At 43.8% G+C, this 21,800-nt stretch overlaps 1 protein-coding gene across 1 annotated transcript in view; it reads left to right on the forward strand.

Moving 5' to 3' along the window:
* The first annotated feature begins 698 nt into the window (after positions 1–698).
* Positions 699–21,800, forward strand: part of LOC110504037 (G protein-activated inward rectifier potassium channel 4) — a 35,473-nt gene continuing 14,371 nt past the window's right edge. Inside the window, exons 1-3 of the mRNA XM_036961824.2 lie at positions 699–1,596; positions 15,535–15,617; positions 19,783–20,656. Coding sequence (XP_036817719.2) covers positions 15,555–15,617; positions 19,783–20,656 — 937 coding nt within the window. The 5' untranslated portion in view covers positions 699–1,596; positions 15,535–15,554. The remainder of the gene's footprint in view (positions 1,597–15,534; positions 15,618–19,782; positions 20,657–21,800) is intronic.

A 21,800-nucleotide genomic window follows, 5' to 3' on the forward strand; every position in this document is an offset into this window, starting at 1 on the left:
CCTTACAGTCCCTCCCTCCCTTACTCCATAGTCCTGTTTCTTCCATGATGAGGAGTTTATTATTTGTGTAAGTCCTTGGCTCGCTCTGATTTCCCTGCTCTGCTACTGCCTGTTCCTCCTGCCTGATCCTCCTGCCTGGTCCTTCTGCCTGGTAACACTTCAGTTCATTGAGGTGTCAATCACAACTAATGAACTCTGGGACAAGGCAGGGGAATGTAAATGAGGAAGGAAGGAAGGAAGGAAGGAAGGAAGGAAGGAAGGAAGGAAGGAAGGAAGGAAGGAAGGAAGGAAGGAAGGAAGGAAGGAAGGAAGGGAGATAAATGACTCACTCATTCAGAATTTTGTGCCTCCTAAGTCTGGGTAATTAATATTTTCCAGGGACACATCCGTCAACCCTGTGGCCCAACCTCCCATCAGTCCAAGGTAAATGAGGACAGGGCTTGAGTAAAGGGTCAGACAGATGGTAGCTGGTTGTGAAGGAGATGTGTGAAAGGAAATGTTTGTACTGTATTTTCCTGTTTATTATTGGGATCCAATGTAGCTAACAAAAATAGTGCAACTCAATTGTCACCCAGAACACATTAACATAATACCACGGTTCTGGAGTTGGGTAAACACCAGGTCCAAACTTCGCTCCCCTGATCCTCCCTTCCCTCTCCTCTCCTCTCACTGTACCTACACCTCTTCCTGCTAATACTCTCTCTCTCTCTCTCTCTCTCTCTCTCTCTCTCTCTCTCTCTCTCTCACGCTCTCTCTTTGTCTCCTTCTCTCTCTCAAGCCCTTAGGGCCTTTTCCTCAACTGCAATTTTAGAGGAATTGATTATACAGCACTTCCCTTTGGCGTATCTCTCTGTCTCTCCCTCATTCTCTTCCTATCCTCTCTCTCTCTCTCTCTCTCTCTCTCCCTCACTATCTCCCTAATCTGTCTCCCTATCCCTTTTCTCCCTATCCTCTCTCTCCCTCACTGTCTCCTTCAATCTCTCTATCCTCTATCTCCCTATCCTCTCTCTCTCCCTCACTCTTTCCCTATCCTCTCTCTCTCTCTCGCAGTATTTTCTCTTCCAAGCTCATTCCTCTATGCCTTTGCCTGCAGAGTGAAACGAGCCATGTGGTAGGCAGGCACACACACATAGACGCTCTCTGCACACACACACACACACACACACACACACACACACACACACACACACACACACACACACACACACACACACACACACACACACACACACACACACACACACACACACACACACACACACCACATGCACAAACACACACACGTAAAGGACAAATCCTGAGAGACAAGAGCTCTGTGTGGAAGTGAGAGAAGAGCAAGAGGGGGAGGGGGGTGGTTGGGGGAGGAAACACTCACACACATATTCACATGCTCTCCCTCTCTACCTCATACACACTCAAACACACACTCAAAAATACACACACACAGGACTAGAGCGGTGAAGAGGAGAAGAGAAGAGCTGGGAGGCAGGAGGGCTGCTGAACAAAGCAAGGGAAGGAGAGTGGAGTCCAGGGGAGAGCAGCAGCCGTGAAATGCCTCAACAGGAGCCTGCCAGCTACTCTTGTGGCCACCTAAAGGTAAGACTCATGCTACACTGAGAAAAGTGGGAAGACACGGACGGAGCAGAGCAGAGAGAGGGGTGGAGAAAGTATAGCGCTGATGCAAGCCTAACGCTGTGGTTATAGGGTACCCTCAGGCTGCAGCTGAGTTGTTCGATCTGCCTATGAATGCAGTGCTGTGCTGTGCTGTCATTACCTTCCGTAATTCTTCACCTTGACATCGTCCATTTAGCCGCGTGACAGATCAAAGAGTGTATGTTAATTAAAATCATATAGTATGGCTCTTATGCTCCCCAAGAGAGAGACTGATACGGTGTGTTGTGCTGGAGCTCAGCTGCCTCAGATTCCTCCAGCCTGCTAGCCTGTCTGCCTGCCTGCATGCATGCCTGCCTGCCTGCGACCTCTGTCCCATCACAGCCTGCCTAGGTTCTATATCACTAATGTCACTGCAGTGATAGATCACCCATGCATTTGTTTGCCCTCAATGCGAGGGCTAGGTAATCAAAAAGCAATGGGTTTTCAGCCCTGTCAGACCACCGTGAGAGGCTGCTGATGCTACTGCCTTTGTGTGCCTGCCTAGTTGTCTGGTGTGAGAGGACTCTGTAATTGTCCTATAGTACAATGCAGGAGTTTTACGAGTGCAGCAGCCAACAGTGTGGGGGTTTGCTACAGAATGGTGGAGAGAGAGGGATAGAGAAAGAGGGATAGAGAGAGGCCATTATCTGTTTGCTGTAGTTTTCCGCTGGAATATTAGAGACTATCAAAAAATGTTGACCAAATCATTTGTATTGATTCCATTGATGTGTCTCTGAGCCGGGCATTAGAGAGTCTGATTTCAGTGCCATTGTGATGTACTATTGTCTGCTGATTCCATAAGCTCTCCTGTTATCGGCTGTCCTGGAAGAGTGTACCCTGCACAAAACATCTTGAGAATTGTCACTGTAAAACTTTCATGACAATCAGGTCTGTGGCCATGGACAACAATATTTTTTTTCCTACGCAGTGTTCCCGGGAATGTCCTCAGCAGGGAATGCAGAGGTGGTGTAGTAGCGTTCAGTATTCATGCAGAATGTGTACGTGATCATACATTTCCCCTTGAGCAGTGTAAAAGCAGGGCTAACAGGGAAATGCTACAGGAGAAGGATGGTACAGACCAGTAGCACATAGCACATATTTTATTCTATGCTCACCTTTTGACCTTTTGACCTTTTGATACAATGTGCAGTTTTTTTCTCTCAGTCTATCCATATAGGCATCACTTCATTCTGACCAGTCTATCCATATAGGCATCACTTCATTCTGACCAGTCTATCCATATAGGCATCACTTCATTCTGACCAGTCTATCCATATAGGCATCACTTCATTCTGACCAGTCTATCCATATAGGCATCACTTCATTCTGACCAGTCTATCCATATAGGCATCACTTCATTCTGACCAGTCTATCCATATAGGCATCACTTCATTCTGACCAGTCTATCCATATAGGCATCACTTCATTCTGACCAGTCTATCCATATAGGCATCACTTCATTCTGACCAGTCTATCCATATAGGCATCACTTCATTCTGACCAGTCTATCCATATAGGCATCACTTCATTCTGACCAGTCTATCCATATAGGCATCACTTCATTCTGACCAGTCTATCCATATAGGCATCACTTCATTCTGACCAGTCTATCCATATAGGCATCACTTCATTCTGGCCAGTCTATCCATATAGGCATCACTTCATTCTGACCAGTCTATCCATATAGCCATCACTTCATTCTGACCAGTCTATCCATATAGGCATCACTTCATTCTGACCAGTCTATCCATATAGGCATCACTTCATTCTGACCAGTCTATCCATATAGGCATCACTTCATTCTGACCAGTCTATCCATATAAGCATCACTTCATTCTGACCAGTCTATCCATATAGGCATCACTTCATTCTGACCAGTCTATCCATATAGGCATCACTTCATTCTGACCAGTCTATCCATATAGGCATCACTTCATTCTGACCAGTCTATCCATATAGGCATCACTTCATTCTGACCAGTCTATCCATATAGGCATCACTTCATTCTGACCAGTCTATCCATATAGGCATCACTTCATTCTGACCAGTCTATCCATATAGGCATCACTTCATTCTGACCAGTCTATCCATATAGGCATCACTTCATTCTGACCAGTCTATCCATATAGGCATCACTTCATTCTGACCAGTCTATCCATATAGGCATCACTTCATTCTGACCAGTCCATCCATCTATACAGGTGGTAGACATAAGTTAAAAAGCAGCCCATCCCCGCTTATATTATACAGTGCATTTGGAAAGTATTCAGACCCCTTGCCTTATTCTAAAGTGGATAAAAAATAAATACAAAAAATCTAATCAATGCCCCACAATGTCCCACAATGCCCCATAATGCCCAATAATGACAAAGCAAAAACAGTTTTTTGTATTTTTTGCTCAATTTTTTTTTTTTTCAACTACGGAAATATCACATTTACATAAGTATTCAGACACTTTACTCAGTACTTTGTTGAAGCACCTTTGGCAGCAATTACAGCCTTGAGTCTTCTTGGGTATGATGCTACAAGCTTGTCACACCTGTTTTTAGGGAGTTTATCCTATTCTTCTCTGCAGATCCTCTCAAGCTCTGTCAGGTTGGATGGGGAGCGTTGCTGCACAGTTATTTTCATGTCTCTCCAGAGATGTTTAATCGGGTTTAAGTCCGGGCTCTGGCTGGGCCACTCAAGAACATTCAGAGACTTGTCCCGCTGCGTGCTTAGGGTCGTTGTTCTGTTGGAAGGTGAACCTTCACCCCAGTCTGAGGTCCTGAGCACACTTATCATCAAGGATCTCTCTGTACTTTGCTCTGTTCATCTACCCCTCGATCCTGATTAGTCTCCGAGTCCTTGCCACTGAAAAACATCCCCACAGCATGATGCTTTCACCACAATGCTTCACCGTAGGGATGGTGCCAGGTTTCCTTCAGACATGACACTTGGCATTCAGGCCAAATAATTAAATCTTGGTTTCATCAGACCAGAGAATCTTGTTTCTCATGGTCTGAGAGTCTTTATGTGCCATTTGGCAAACTCCAAGCAGGCTGTCATGTGCCTTTTACTGAGGAGTGGCTTTTGTCTGGCCACTCTACCATGAAGGCCTGATTGGTGGAGTTCTGCAGAGATGGTTGTCCATCTGGAAGGTTCTCCCATCTCAACAGAGGAACTCTGGAGCTCTGTCAGAGTGACCATCAGGTTCTTGGTCACCTCCTTGACCGAGGCTTTTCACCCCATATTGCTCAGTTTGGCCAGCCGGCCAGCTCTAGGAAGCGTCTTGTTGATTCCAGACATCTTCCTTTTAAGAATGATGGAGGCCACTGTGGTCTTGGGGACCTTCAATGTTGCAGACAGTTTTTGGTACCCTTCCCCAGATCTGTGCCTTGATACAATCCTGTCTCGGCGCTCTACAGACAATTCCTTTGACCTCATGGCTTGGTTTTTGCTCTGACATGCATATAGACAGGTGTGTGCCTTTCCAAATCATGTCCAATCAATTGAGTTTATCACAGGTGGACTCCAATCAAGTTGTCGAAACATCTCAAGGATGATCAATGGAAACAGTATGCACCTGAGCTCAATTTCGAGTCTCATAGCAAAGGGTCTGAATACTTATGTAAATAAGGAATTTCTGTTTCAAATTTTTTATAAATTAGCAAAGATTTTTTAAAACCTGTTTTCGCTTTGTCAAAATGGGGTATTGTGTGTTGATTGATAAGGATTTATTTATTTTTTAATATATTTTGGAATAAGGCTGCAATGTAACAAAATGTGGAAAAAGTTAAGGGGTCTAAATACTTTCCGGTTGCACTGTAGCAATGCATCTGTGTCAGGAGCTTAGCCAAGCGTGAACAATTTGTTGTATTAAACTTGTATTCTTTATGATTAAAATAGAAAGCTATACTCTATATTATATATTGTGTAATGGTCAACTGTGGATGAAAGGAGTGCTCTCTTCTGATACCTGTTGTGTTGTTGAATTAGTTAGCGGAATTAAAAAGTGATCTACTGTAGAATTTCTCTAGCCTATAGCGTGTTCTGTCATTGAAACATATAGTCGACACTGAGCTCTGTTCTGTTAAAATACAATTCCAAATCTTGCACGGGAAGAAAATTATTGAGGGTCCCGTGTGGTTCAGTTGGTAGAGCATGATGCTTGGTAGAGCATGGGGCGGTAGGTAGCCTGGTGGGTAGGTGCGTTGGGCCAGTAACCGAAAGGTTGCTGGATTGATTCGCCAAGCTGACAAGGTAAAAATCTGTTGTTCTGCCCCTGACCAAGGCAGTTCCCCGGGCACTGTGGATGTCGATTAAGGCAGTCATCTGCATCTCTCTGATACAAGGGGGTTGGGTTCAATGCTGAAGACACATTTCAGTTGTATGCATTCAGTTGTACAACTGACTAGATATCTGTGGGTTTGATTCCCACGGGGTTCCAGTACAAGAATGTACATGCTCAGTACTGTAAGTTGCTCTGGGTAAGTTGCTCTGTCTCCTAAATGACTCGAATGTTAAAGGTATTCTTCCAGCAATCTTTGGCCATTGGTAATGGAAAGAGCTCTGTGTTTATACTGTATTTAAAAGTGACATCGTACATGTTTAATGAAGGTGAGTTTTCCTTGAATTTTCCTTGTAAAAGTATATATGCTCTGTCTATTGCTATTGCCTGGTTCTGTCATAACATAAAGTTGGAAGTCAACGCTGCTTGTAAGCAGATCAAACGCACCTCCAGCAGCCTGTAAACAGATGCAGGTCGGGCAGCTGCAGGGATCACCTTTTTGTCCTCTATGCCCCTCAGCTCTCTGCCCACAGCCAGACCTCCTCGTACAGCAGAGACAGAGCAAGCAGATCACCTTCAGTCTCTACTACCGTGTCTGGCAGTGCAGTACAATAATTTTCTCCTTCCCTGTAAAGCCACTCACCTAGACAGAATGGGAAGAGCATTCCTTGTCCAGGTTAATTGGCCGTTACCGAGGTGGAGGTGGGAGGAGAGTAATAGTTGGCCGTGCTCTAATCTGTCCAGTGTCATTGACTGGAGAACAATCTGGGATGACATTGAGGTTTTAAAGACAGAGCTCCTTATTAAAGCAGTGATGTCCTTTATCCCTAACTAGCCCCATTGGAATATCCACGGGCATTACGATTGGGTTGTGTAAAGCTGCGCTCCGAATTGATGATTACTTGTGTGCTGCCAGCTGTGGGCATGTGTGCAGGATGGAAACAAACCCACCCTGTTTTACGTTTCAAAGTCTGTTTTGTATCCGACTGACTGTATGACCAAAATGATCCTATTTACACTTTGTAATCAAGTCAATTGAACCTTATCTTTCAGGGTGAGACTGGTGCATCAATCGTTTCTCAGTATGTGTTCTCCGTAAGTCCGTTTGGATAAAACCATTGTATTTGTATCTACTTCAGAACAGCCTTGATGACATTCAAATCCTTAAGAGTCGATTGACACACGTATTTAACAATCTAGCTGACATAATTTGACTTTTAGAGGATAATGACAATAATCTTCACTTTCCTTTCACATGACAATAATAATGTATTATTTGTTCTATAATATGACGGTGGTATAAAGCAGTAGTCGTGTCTATGCTGGAGAATCATAATTACTACCAAAGCTATCATTAAGGTGAAATAACTGAATATGCTGTTGACTTAACCATCTCCAGAGGAGCTTTTCTTTGCATACACATCTATCTATGGAGGCAAGCTTGATTATTCATCACCCAGGTGACAAGTTGCCCTCAGTCATAGCCCATTAACACAGAGAAAAGAGACATATGTTTAATATAACAGGCTCAAGGCCTATTGAGTGACACCATGGATGTTATGATGTGGTATGGTGGTGGCGAGTGGAACGGCCTCCTGATAGGGCTGGAGCAAGGACAGAGCGAGGTGCCGCAGGAATTCTAATTAGGTCTGTGTGACCTTTGGCTCTTCCTGCATGCACTTCGCACCCCCTCCTCTCTTCATCTCCTGCTCTCTACATCCTCTCGTCCATCCATCCCTCACTCTCTCACTCCTACAGCGATGGAGCTGTGAGAGAGGAAATGTGGGGTCTGGGCTGTAAATCATGACAAGAGGCTGACGAGCCACCTGATAAAAGCGGGACAGGGTGTTGCAGGGTGTTGGTGCTCCTTTCCTCTCTTTAACCCCCATCCCCCGCCACATTCATTCCTGTAGGACTGCTCTGGTCCAGTAGAGTGGGTGTTTTTGGCTTGGCCCGGTGCTCAGTCCGTCCAGCATCACTCAACAGTGTTGGGGAGTCTGGGGCATCACTTTTATAAATACACGTACCCTTGGCGCAGGGGCGAGAGAGGACGAGATTGGAGCAAGCAGCAGAGACTCAACTTGCGACAGCTATTCCTGGCTGAGGCTGTGTGGTGTTTTATTTGTCTTTTGTCAATTCATTAGACTAATAGTCTCCAGTGTGGGCAGGACATCTAGCTGAGGCAGTGTCTATTGCTCTGGAGAAGGTGATCCGTGAGAGATGTACTGTATATTCTCAAGGCCGGCTATCAGCCATGGGGAGGGGAAAAGGCAGTCTGGGCCTGGAGCCAAGCTGGCTGGCATCCGCAGGCTTTGGAGACGTTTTTAGTCATTTGCCCTGCCCGACCTCAAAGTGTCATAGAGATAGGGACGAAGCGCTGCACTGTGGGCCACTTGTCTTAGCCTGAGACGAACGCACGCATGAGAACCTGGTAACCATGACGCTGCTGAGAGAAAGTTCCGGTACGCTCCCAATGCTGGGCTACAGAGATGAAAGAGACATTGGAGCAAATTATTCCACTAGAGGAGATATCTATCTTCTGCACTGATTGTGCAGATCCTCCCAGTGCAGATACTGTTTAAAACTCAGCTCTCTCTCTCCTCTCCTCTGCCAGATCTGTGCTCTGTTTTGATGTCTCCTCAGAATTGCCTTTCAGTGGAAAACGTGAAGATTCTGTATGACCTCGGAATATATGGATGATTGCCCTCTCATAGCAGAATTTGTATGGTAAACTGAAGGTTTACTGCGGAATTAGCAGTTTCTCACTGCACTCATCATTCTTTGAGGAATGGACAGTACCGTGGTATACTGTAGCTTGTTCACAGATCTATCTTGAAACAATTTTCAAAACATGCATGTCTCATGGATATTTTTAGGCAGAAAATGTGTTTGTTTCCCAGACTCCCTAAACTTGCTCTTTTAAAGAGCTTTGATTACCTTCAAATTATGAGAAAATGTAAGCTAATCGAGAAAAGAAAGTGATCCAAACTCAGTTATCTTGTTGATGAAGTTCTTTGTCTTCTCAGGCAGAGTAATGATTAGGGGGTAATCTAAGGCCTCTGTACTACAGTCCTCCAGAGGCCGGTTTAACTCTGCTGGGCGACGGCCGTGTTATTGGAGCAGTAATTAGTATTGATACAAGCCCCATCCTGGCCTGGCCACCTGGCTCCTCACGGCTAGCCCTCACCTTTCCAAACTGCACTGAGGGCTGATATCAAATACATTTTAGAAGTGCCTTTAATTAAGATAATTCAACCTTACAATAGCTGTTTGTGTAACTCAAACAAAGACTTGGACTGTCCTCAAAAAACATAATGTGAAAGTATACAGGTGGAAACACTACAGAAGCCTGACACAGCTGCTGTAGCGAGAGACAGAGAAAGATAGACAGAGGGGGGGGGGGGGGGGGGGCAGGTTTACTTCTCTGCCACTGTCACCCTGCCTCTAAACACGACAGATGAGCGCTCACACTATCAGAGCCTAAACACAATTTACCCAAAGCATCCTGTCGCTCTTCAAGTAACAAGATAAACGCTTGTTACCCTCTTAAAGATAAAACACTGAGCTGGAATCTGTGTTCGCACAACCGCTGGTGAGTCTGCAGCGAGAGCAAAGCGGCAATCAAACGCAGGCAGAGTATGCACACAGGTCCTGGGTTCACCAGTCACTGGGGAGATGTTTAATGCATGAAAGCCTAAACTGACTTGGAAAGCAGGACCTGGTGACACTATAATGCATTCACCCAGGGTTCTTCTGGGGCTTTGTGTGTCTTGTATTCCTCTGTCTGTCTGTCTTTCTACATCTCAGATGCCTGTCACGTCACTCTGCCCTTTGCTTTAAACCCGTCAATGTCAACACTGTATTCCTGCGTGGATCTCCTGTGTGACGTGAGCCCTCATTCCTCCACCCTGCTTTGCAATTTCTCTCCATGATGCCTTGCCTTCCATCTCACTGATCAAAACAGATCAATGTCAGAGCAGGATGACAGAGACTAATCAGATGGGGTTGTAGAAGAAATCTGGTGATTGTTCTCTGATTGGCAGAGGTGGGATCAAGTCACTATTATTTTGGTCACAAGCAAGTCTCAAGTCACAAGGTCCGAGTCTCAAGTTGAGTCCCAAGTAGAATGGGGCTGCAGGTAGCCTAGTGGTTAGAGCGCTGTAACCGAAAGGTTGCAATATCAAAAAAGGTTGCAAGATCCCCGAGCTGGTAAAAATTGATCGTTCTGCCGCTGAACAACACTGTTCCTCGGCTGTCATTGAAAATAAGAATTTGTTCTTAACTGACTTGCCTGGTAAAATAAAAGAATAATGGGTTGAGTCTGGAGTCAAGTCCAATCATACATTGGAGCAAATCGTTTAGTCAAGTAAAGAAAAAGCTATACATGCAATGAGTTGTTCAACTACACATCTTTGTCTATTTATTGAGACTACCAGATAGCTTTTTTCATTATTCTGTCTGAAACATATTTTGATGTATGTAAAAATTCCAAATGCAAGCTTCATAAGTAAATTATCAATTTCAAAAAATGTTTGACACACCAAAAGACCAGTAGGCGTACGCTAGTAATTGTTGCTTGATGCCCCATTGCTGGTGAGCTTGCAAAGTAAACAGTGAATATCACCAAACAATTTTTGGAGCTGCATATTTATTTATGGCAATCCTCTCCATAAAATGTGATGTTTGTGCTGCACCTGATCCTATAGCTGTATAGCAAATCAGCAATCTGTTCGCTAGCTTAATGGCTCTCAAAATGTTTGACCCTTGACCCCCAAAAAGCAGTGGTTAAAAGCTTGTGACGCACGTACATGTTTTACACCTGCATTTTGAGCTGAAAGTCATTCATCTTAGCAGCCAATATCAATAAGGCATATCATGTCACTTCTCTGGAGGCCAGAGCAAGCAGAATCATACGGCCAACCTACCTGTATGCAGTGGAGGTTGCAGGATCGAATGGAAAGCATGGTCTGTCTACACCAAACACTATCCCTTTCAAGGTCTGTCCTTCTCCAGAATACTCCTTGCCAATTGGGTAACCCTTTTCTTCCTCACAAATACTGTATTTAATTCACCAGAATATGTTCAATATTCATCCCATAATATTGAAGACAGTGAGATATTACAGCTACCCTTAAAGCTATCTGAAATATGAAAATTATCAATGAAATCGCCAGGTAGCCTATTGTTCCGGCATAGATGATTCAGTAGTAGATTTCTAAATGGTATTTTATTGATGGATTAGCTGACAATGTAACAAAAACAATGTGCACACTTCAATGGGGCAGAAGTCTGTGAGTTGTGATTCTGGATGGCCAGATAACTACCAACAATGACAAGAAACTGCCATGTGGGGAATCGTAAGTGACTCGTTTCAGTTAGTTTCAGCTTGTTATTGATGCCATCTCTTGTTTTGGGGTGTTTTGACTGATTTCATGTCAATGCTAAAATGGCAAAAAATTGTCCACATACCTTTGTATGTAAAGTGCCTTGCGAAAGTATTCGGCCCCCTTGAACTTTGCGACCTTTTGCCACATTTCAGGCTTCAAACATAAAGATATAAAACTGTATTTTTTTGTGAAGAATCAACAACAAGTGGGACACAATCATGAAGTGGAACGACATTTATTGGATATTTCAAACTTTTTTAACAAATCAAAAACTGAAAAATTGGGCGTGCAAAATTATTCATCCCCCTTAAGTTAATACTTTGTAGCGCCACCTTTTGCTGCGATTACAGCTGTAAGTCGCTTGGGGTATGTCTCTATCAGTTTTGCACATCGAGAGACTGAATTTTTTTCCCATTCCTCCTTGCAAAACAGCTCGAGCCCAGTGAGGTTGGATGGAGAGCATTTGTGAACAGCAGTTTTCAGTTTTTTCCACAGATTCTTGATTGGATTCAGGTCTGGACTTTGACTTGGCCATTCTAACACCTGGATATGTTTATTTTTGAACCATTCCATTGTAGATTTTGCTTTATGTTTTGGATCATTGTCTTGTTGGAAGACAAATCTCCATCCCAGTCTCAGTTCTTTTGCAGACTCCATCAGGTTTTCTTCCAGAATGGTCCTGTATTTGGCTCCATCCATCTTCCCATCAATTTTAACCATCTTCCCTGTCCCTGCTGAAGAAAAGCAGGCCCAAACCATGATGCTGCCACCACCATGTTTGACAGTGGGGATGGTGTGTTCAGCTGTGTTGCTTTTACGCCAAACATAACGTTTTGCATTGTTGCCAAAAAGTTCAATTTTGGTTTCATCTGACCAGAGCACCTTCTTCCACATGTTTGGTGTGTCTCCCAGGTGGCTTGTGGCAAACTTTAAACGACACTTTTTATGGATATCTTTAAGAAATGGCTTTCTTCTTGCCACTCTTCCATAAAGGCCAGATTTGTGCAATATACGACTGATTGTTGTCCTATGGACAGAGTCTCCCACCTCAGCTGTAGATCTCTGCAGTTCATCCAGAGTGATCATGGGCCTCTTGGCTGCATCTCTGATCAGTCTTCTCCTTGTATGAGCTGAAAGTTTAGAGGGACGGCCAGGTCTTGGTAGATTTGCAGTGGCCTGATACTCTTTCCATTTCAATATTATCGCTTGCACAGTGCTCCTTGGGATGTTTAAAGCTTGGGAAATCTTTTTGTATCCTAATCCGGCTTTAAACTTCTTCACAACAGTATCTCGGACCTGCCTGGTGTGTTCCTTGTTCTTCATGATGCTCTTTGCGCTTTTAACAGACCTCTGAGACTATCACAGTGCAGGTGCATTTATACGGAGACTTGATTACACACAGGTGGATTGTATTTATCATCATTAGTCATTTAGGTCAACATTGGATCATTCAGAGATCCTCACTGAACTTCTGGAGAGAGTTTGCTGCACTGAAAATAAAGGGGCTGAATAATTTTGCACGCCCAATTTTTCAGTTTTTGATTTGTTAAAAAAGTTTGAAATATCCAATAAATGTCGTTCCACTTCATTTTTGTGTCCCACTTGTTGTTGATTCTTCACAAAAAAATACAGTTTTATATCTTTATGTTTGAAGCCTGAAATGTGGCAAAAGGTCGCAAAGTTCAAGGGGGCCGAATACTTTCGCAAGGCACTGTATATATGAAATGGGTTTCATGGTCGAGTAGCCGCACACAAGCTCAAGATCACCATGCACAATGTCAAGCGTCAGCTGGAGTGGTGTAATGCTCTCCGCCATTGGACTTTAGAGCAGTGGAAACACGTTCTCTGGAGTGATGCATCACGCTTCACCATCTGGCAGTCTGACGGACAAATCTGGGTTTGGCGGATGCCAGGAGAACACTACCTGCCCCAATGGAGGAGGAATAATGGTCTGGGGCTGTTTTTCATGGTTTGGGCTAGGCCCCTTAGTTCCAGCGAAGGGAAATCTTAATTCTACAGCATACAATGACATTCTCAACGATTCTGTGCTTCCAAATTTTACCAATAGTTTGGGGAAGGCCCTTTCCTGTTTCAGCATGACAATGCCCCCGTGCACAAAGCAAGGTCCAGACAGAAATGGTTTGTCGAGAACACCTTTGGGATGAATTGGAACGCCGACTGCGAGCCAGGCCTAATCGCCCAACATCAGTGCCCGACCTCAGTAATGCTCTTGTGGTTGAATGAAAGCAAGTCACCGCAGCAATGTTCCAACATCTAGTGGAAAGCCTTCCCAGAAGAGTGAAGGCTTTTATAGCAGCAAAGGGGGGACCAACTACATATTAATGATCATGATTTCGGGAGCCGGTGTCCACATACTTCTAGTCATGTAGTGTATACAAATACAAATGGTAGGCTACATGTAACCTATTAAAATATGTATGAAAAATATGTATTTTCCCATTCAGTTTCACACTCGCAACCCCCCAAAAACCTTCTCCCCACTTTGAGAACCATTGCGCTATCTCACCCGACCTGTGTTGATTGACAGTTTTCTGGTCCAATCAGAGGGCCGAGCATGCATTTCCCTAGCCAATCAGTTGCAGTTGTTTTGGATTTGCAACTGAATGCTGCGGCTACGGTCTCTGACTGTGTGGAGAGTAATCCATGGAGACTGAGTGACAAAACGTGGCCAGATAATTTCAAGTCCAGTCTCAAGTCAAAGTCGGGTCCCGAGTCTTGAGGCTCCAAGTCCAAGTCAAATATCAAGTTATATTTTTTCTATCAAATCGAGTCTCAAGTCATCGAATTTGTGACTCGAGACAGACTTGAGTCCAAGTAATGCGATTCGAGTCCACACCTCTTCTGATTGGTGATTATGGAACACACAGTTCATACTCTCTGTCACTCTATTGGTTTATTTTCAAACACCAGTGACCCTATCAGTTATTATGCTTTTATATAACTGAAAAGGTGTTGTTATGAAATTGCTGCTAAAATTAGTCCCTATCGATGTGCCCTCTCCGCCTCTCATATCTGTAGTTCTGACTTCCTGTATGTGTTATTTCATCCTATTGCCAAAATATTGTTTTTTCTTTTTTTTCCCTCTGTCAGTTTGAGTCATTGTAATTGATGTTTAAAAATAAAATTTCCAGCACTTTAAAATCAGATCACAGATACTGCAGTCTGTCACTAGATCACTGTATTACACCAACATACCTAAAATAGCAACAAAGAAACCACATTTAGGGTTCGAAAGAAGTCTTCGAAACTACATCAAATCACCTTTCATAGTGTTACTTTATTTTAAAAAGCCAAAGAGCTATTATTGTGGTCACATGGGAAGTTTAAACAACGAAATGAAGGCTTTAAAATGTGCTGTGGACAGAATGTGAAAGGTCCAGGCTGGTGATCGTTGTGATTCAAGTAATGGTCAGCGTGTCCGTGCAGCATCAGGGCTTTTAACAGTTGGGTTGGTGTTCAGCCCAGGCAGCGTACTGGCACTGATGTGTTCTCCTCCACTCCTCCTCGGGGGGATAACAAAGGTTGAACACGGTAGCTACAGACAGCTGAGACTGCTTCACTCAGAGATTACAAATTAGCTAACAGAGTGATGCACATTTTGAACAGAGTCCCATTTCCCATGTGAGTTTAGAGATAATCCACACATTAGCATTCTGTGTTGGTGAGAAAGGTCTGTCTTATTATGATGAACTGAGAATCTGTTCTAATGTCCTCACTACTGACTTCACTGTCGTCACATATCACCTACTGTAGCATGGAGTAATGAATTCATTAATATTCTGGCTATGTATTCTTATTGGCATGCTAGTATGGTTGTTGGAACATAGTGTTTTAGCCTAGATTTAACATGAAAATGGAGACCTGAGCAAGCATTGTTAGGACTCAGGCTCGCTGTTATTAGTGGCTCCTATTCAAACAGATGACTGGCATAGTAGTATTGATTTCATTAAAGTGATTGACATGATATGTGTAGAAACCTATTTATTGCGGGGTTATCACGCAATGTAGTATTGACTACGCAACATTTTCCTGATCCCGGATTGTTCCTGAGTGATCTTATGGGATGTTTTGTGAAAAATCCTCCATTGTTGAGAGTTGATTGATGCATAATTCTGAACATTAATGAAAGTGAAATGCTGAGTGGAGATAGTGTAGTGGGGGATTCACAGTTTGTTGAACCTCCACCTCCCTCTCTCCCCACAGGTGGTGAGCTCCACCTGAGGATGGCAGGAGATTCTCAAGTCCACATGGACCACGACATGGAGATAGGAGTCACACCCACAGCGGTAAGAACATGTTTTCCATACGCACATACAGCCCTCTCCCTCCCCCAATTGTCCTGTGTAACAGTGCTGGGAGGTAGAGAGGGGGGGGGGGGGGGGCAGAGCAAGGAAGAGGGAAAGAAAGAGGGGGGGTAAAAGATGGAAGTGTCTGGTGTAAGGGAAAAATATAAGGGAACGAGAGGGAACCATTGTGGATCATGAGTTTCCTATAAGAAGGGTGATCATGTGTGTGTGCCTGTCTGTCTCTGCAGAAGAGGATGGATGGATGGTTCATCCCACTACCATGGAGAGGATTGTGAGAAAACGACTCACACGTCCTGATAATGGATGGTGAAATAGTCCAGGTTATTTGTCTTCATTCCAGAGACGATTTCATTTATTCTTCCTAACCGAGTGTGGTGAGGCAAACCAACTGTGGAAAAATACCAGCACACAGCAATTGCTAATGAATTGGCTTATGAAGTGTCAGCACTGCGGACATCATTGACTCTGGGATGGCCAAACGTGGGCTCGCTGAACTACTGTAGCACTGTCTGTGATGGCTTCATCAGTCACTCAATTAGACATTTCTTCAACATTCTCAAATAGAAACAAAAAGGTCCATTGTCAGGAGAACTTGCAATGCAGGACATTTAAAACGTAGTGTCTTGAAGGTTTAAAAATGTCCATTCTAATCACATAATAATTCACATTTCCTGTTGCTGCAGGATTATTTTCCTGCTGTAGCAAACTGTTTCAAATTAAGATCCCACATATGTACAATTAAAGTCCTTGAGGAACCATAAACTGATCTTGTTGTAGGAGGGGGTCTAAAAGCTACCTTCTCCCAAGGAAATACATGTTGAAGTGACCCATGCGTTCTCCCAAACACAGGTCAAAGATCCCAATGTCATTGAGTGACTAATTGCTGTAATTGTCAATGGGTATTGTCTTTCACTTCACTGTCAAACCTCTAATTACCATAGAGAAAGATCAATATGTACAGAAATAAAGCAACATCTGATACATGGAATACTCTCCTAATGTGTGTGTACATAGAACTACAATGAAGAGACCCTAGCTAGAATTTCAAACAGTAGCTACAGTGTATGTTTCCATTAACTTGTCCAGTGATTTTCTTTGTCGACATTTAGAACATTTTCATAGAAAACAGATTCAACAATTGCCTGCTGTCTTGTGTTTATAAAAACAGCTGGCCGAAATGACGTCACACCTAAGAAAAAAACAACTGTGTTGAATACAAATTAAGAGGTTGATGTGTTTACATTACCCATTTAGGCAAATTGCGGATTAATAAATTGGTGACAGGCTGTATGCCCTCCCACCTATCTGTTTCATGTCTCAGGTAGGCCGCAAAAGCCAGCATGGATAGAATCCAGGAATTCACAAATATTTGCCATATTGTAATAATTCTCGTGTCAATGTATTGTCACAGTCCAGGCCATGGTGAAACGTACACTCCTGTAGATCTGACATTATTGGATGGGGAAACTTGCGTCCAGCAAATCAGAAAGCAAGTCGAAGCAAATCAGCCATTGTTGAAAGTCAGGACAAGGATCCTGCAAACAAACTTTATTTTTATAGCTGAAAAAAAGATTTAGCAGGAGGTAGGCATTTAAAATTAAATGTGGAGTGGAGCTTCATAGTTATGTGTTGATATCACGTGCCCTGTGTATTCGTCAATCATAATTTATTTTAAAAAACACTGTTGCCATCATAATTAAACAAAATTTCCCCAATATCTTCTGCTTCCACTACACTTTGCAAAGATTTATTTTGAGCATTGCTTTGGTCGAATAAACCTGGGTCAAAGGAAACCTGCCAACAGTATTCAGATCTTTATTTAAATCATCTGCGGGACTATAGCATGCATTTTGAAGGTTGTGTCTTTAATTTGAATTCCTTCAATCGGAGGCCATTATTTCAGTGTTGGAGCTGGTGCTGAATAATACTCAATACAGGTTGTAAAAAAAAAAAGAGTAGTGTGGCAGTTTCGGATGTCACGCCACTCTGGGGAGAGGGTGAGCAGTGAACACAGGTGCCTGATTAACACACTGATTTTGAGTATTAACACTCTGATTTTCAGAGGGCACAGGAGGGGCAACACCACTACGGCAATACCACATTTCAATTAACAACTGAGCTCGTCGTCTCCACCGATCAGGATACAGAGTGCCAATGTACCCTTGGCCTGTGTGTGCTGGGGGATAGAGTAGGAGCTGAGAGAGACGGGACAGTGGGGTGTTCCTATGTTCCTATCCAGACCTGCCAGTGTCCCATAGGGGGACACGAGGGACAGGGGAGGCACAGCTGTGGAGCCAGATCGCCTGCTGGGCCAGCAGTGAGGAAGAAAGGCCCTGTACCCCGATGTTCTCTCTCTGCTTTTATTCCCTTTTTCCCCTTCCTTCTTCCTCCCACAGTCATGGTGCAACATGTGCTTGGAGAGACACTCTCTCACACAATGTTAGGGGAGCAGTGCAGCTACAATCACTCAAGCACTCAAAAAAAACAAATGTAGACCTCCACTAGTCTGGTTCATCCTTTTTAGCAATTTCCAAATGCCTGAAGGTACCACGTTCATCTGTACAAACAATAGTACGCAAGTATAAACACCATGGGACCACACAGCCGTCATGCCGCTCAGGAAGGAGACGCATTCAGTCTCCTAGAGATGAACGTACTTTGGTTCGAAAAGTGCAAATCAATCCCAGAACATCAGCAAAGGACCTTGTGATGATGCTGGAGGAAACAGGTACAAAGGTATCTATATCCACGGTAAAATGAGTCCTATGTCGATATAACCTGAAAGGCCACTCAGCAAGGAAGAAGCCACTGCTCCAAATCCGCCATAAAAAAAGCCAGACTATGGTTTGCAACTGCACATGGGGACAAAGATTGTACTTTGAGAAATGTCCTCTTGTCTGATGATACAAAAATAGAACTGTTTGGCCATAATGACCATCGTTATGTTTGGAGGAAAAAGAGGGAGGCTTTCAAGCCGAAGAACAAAATCTCAATCGTGAAGGACGGGGGTGGCAGCATCATGTTGTGGGGGTGCTTTGCTGCAAGAGAGACGGGTGCACAAATGATATGGCATCATGAGGCAGGAAAACTATGTGGATATATTGAAGCAACATCTCAAGACATCAGTCAGGAGGTTAAAGCTTGGTCGCAAAAGGGGTCTTCCAAATGGTCAATGACTCCAAGCATACTTCCAAAGTTGTGGCAAAATGGCTTAAGGACAACAAAGTCAAGATATTGGAGTGGCCATCACAAAGCCCTGACCTCAATTCTATTGAAAATTTGTGGGCAGAATAAAAAGTGTGTGTGAGCAAGGAGGTCTACAATCCTGACTCAGTTACACCAGCTCTGTCAGGAGGAATGGGCCAAAATTCACCCAACTTGTGGAAGGCTACCTGAAAAGTTTTGCCAAAGTTAAACAATTTAAAGGTGATACTACCTTATACTAATTGAGTGTATGTAAACTTCTGACCCACTGGGAATGTGATGAAATAAATAAAAGCTGAAATAAATCATTCTATCTACTATTATTGTGACATTTCACATTCTTAAAATAAAGTGGTGATCCTAAATGACCTAAAACAGGGATTTTTTTTACAAGGATTAAATATCAGAAATGGTGAAAAACTGAGTTTAAATGTATTTGGCTAAGGTGTATGTAAACTTCTGACTTCAACTGTATCTGTAGCATTGACTTACAGTTTATTTGTGGTCAATGAGGGTAGCAGTTGAAGGTGGTTGAGCATGAATGCAAAGAAATTACTTAAAAGCTTTAGAATGTGTATTTTCTCATAATATAATGCACACATTGTAGCAGCAAGGGTAATATGAGGACATTTCACACATTTTAGCAACAGGGTAATGTGAGGAAATGTCACATATTGTAACAACAAGGGTAAAATCAGGACATTTCACACATTGTCGTAACAAGGGTAATATGAGGACATTGCAAATGAATAGAGGCATACATTTTTGTTGACCTTTTGACCTGACCAGGAAAACAATGGCCTCTAGCAATAGACTGTAATGAGAGCACAGAGTTCTTCCTGAACAGGTCACTCCTGACTACACACATTAACTTTTGAAGACGATGATAATGTGACCAACATCTCAGCAGAACTGTCTCTATTCCTCTCTGTCTCTCCAGGTGAAAAAGCTTCCCAAACACATGCGGGAGGCCCAAATCTCCACTGAGCGCACCCACCTCATCGCCGACCCCATCAAGAAGCCCCGACAACGCTACGTCCAGAAGGACGGCAAATGCAACGTTCACCACGGCAATGTGCAGGAAACCTACCGTTACCTTAGCGACCTGTTTACCACCCTGGTGGACCTGCGCTGGCGCTTCAGCCTCTTCATTTTCACTTTGGTCTATGTGGTCAATTGGCTGTTTTTCGGCCTGCTGTGGTACATCATCGCCCTGATCCGAGGGGATCTGTGGCACAGCGACGAGGAGGGCTGGACCCCCTGCGTAGAGAACCTCAACAGCTTCGTCTCTGCCTTCCTCTTCTCCATTGAGACGGAGACCACCATCGGCTACGGCTACCGCGTCATCACAGAGAAGTGCCCTGAGGGCATCATCCTGCTGCTGATCCAGGCCATCCTGGGCTCCATCGTCAATGCCATGATGGTGGGCTGCATGTTCGTGAAGATCTCCCAGCCAAAGAACCGTGCCGAGACGCTCATGTTCTCCCACAAGGCGGTGATCTCTGTGCGGGACAACAAGCTGTGTCTGATGTTCAGAGTCGGGGACCTGCGCAACTCCCACATTGTGGAGGCCTCCATCCGGGCCAAGCTGATCCGCTCACAGCAGACCAAGGAGGGGGAGTTCATCCCTCTCAACCAGACGGACATCAACATCGGTTTCGACACGGGAGACGACCGGCTCTTCCTGGTGTCCCCACTCATAATCTCCCACGAGATCAACGAGAAGAGCCCCTTTTGGGAGCTGTCCCAGGCCCAAATGGACAAGGAGGAGTTTGAGATTGTGGTCATCCTGGAGGGCATGGTTGAAGCTACAGGTACGTCCTCTTGAAACAAGGCTAATTGGTCAGCAGGACCCCTAGCCCATAGACCCTTCATGTAGACCTGAAATAATTTGATAGGCATAAGCAATATGGTAGTAGCTCCACCTTGTCTTCTGATTGGCTTGGTGGAATTGTCCAATCTTTTTGCACCTACACAAATGCATAGGGAGTAGGGGCTAGCTAGGAGTTGTTTCTGGATTGGGCCTTGGTCAATTCCATTTTAACTATTGTCTGTTCAGTTAATCCATTGAGGTTCTTCATATTCATTGATATTGTAATATCTTTCATTCTACAAACCAGACAATTTCAAACCCATACAAACACAATTTCTAGAGGCACCATGTGGTACGGATCTGCATATAATAAATATATTCACCAACTCAATATGGCTGTTATAAGTTTCATAAGACCATTAAAAAAATAGAAACAACACTTTTTGAGAGCATAGGTGTCACGTTGGTATAAAGAGTCGACAGGGAGGCGCAGGAATGCGTAACAGGGGTTTTTATTTACCCAAATTACAGCGTGCCATGTACAGGCACGGGGACAAAGACCAAACAAACACTATAAAAATACGCAATCGCACAATGATTATCACATGGGACGAGACCCGTAATCATCTGCACAATACACGTCGGACGAAAGCCAAAACATCACAGCACAGGTACTCACACGACCAACGGACATTGGAACAATAATCAACAGGACAATGGTGAACAAAGGGCACACTTATACAATCAAATGGGAATAGGGACCAGGTGTGCGTAATGACATTTCCGGAGGGATCCATGACAATAGGTTATATATCTTGTTGCCATGACCATCCTTGTAATTTTCTACAAAGATAAATTACCACAAAAAAAACAGTGGGTAAGGTCTTTATTAGGAAGGTTGTTACAGTTATGCATATGTTTCCACATCCACACTTAGGCCCACATCTACCCTATGTTGGTGCATCAGAGAGACCTCTTTGAGATGTTTGTTCCAAAAAGGAAAGAACATTAGCTGCCTATGCTGGTCTGTGTTTGGGGAGAGGCGGTCTGTATTTGGGGAGAGGCGGTGTAATGATGAAAGCAATCGCTCCAGGGGGGTTTCAGACAGTATTGGCCTGGCCAAAGCATTATTAGCGCCTTCTCTT

Source organism: Oncorhynchus mykiss, chromosome 24, assembly GCF_057628025.1.
Source record: "Oncorhynchus mykiss isolate SJ-2025 chromosome 24, ASM5762802v1, whole genome shotgun sequence".
NCBI lineage: Eukaryota > Metazoa > Chordata > Actinopteri > Salmoniformes > Salmonidae > Oncorhynchus > Oncorhynchus mykiss.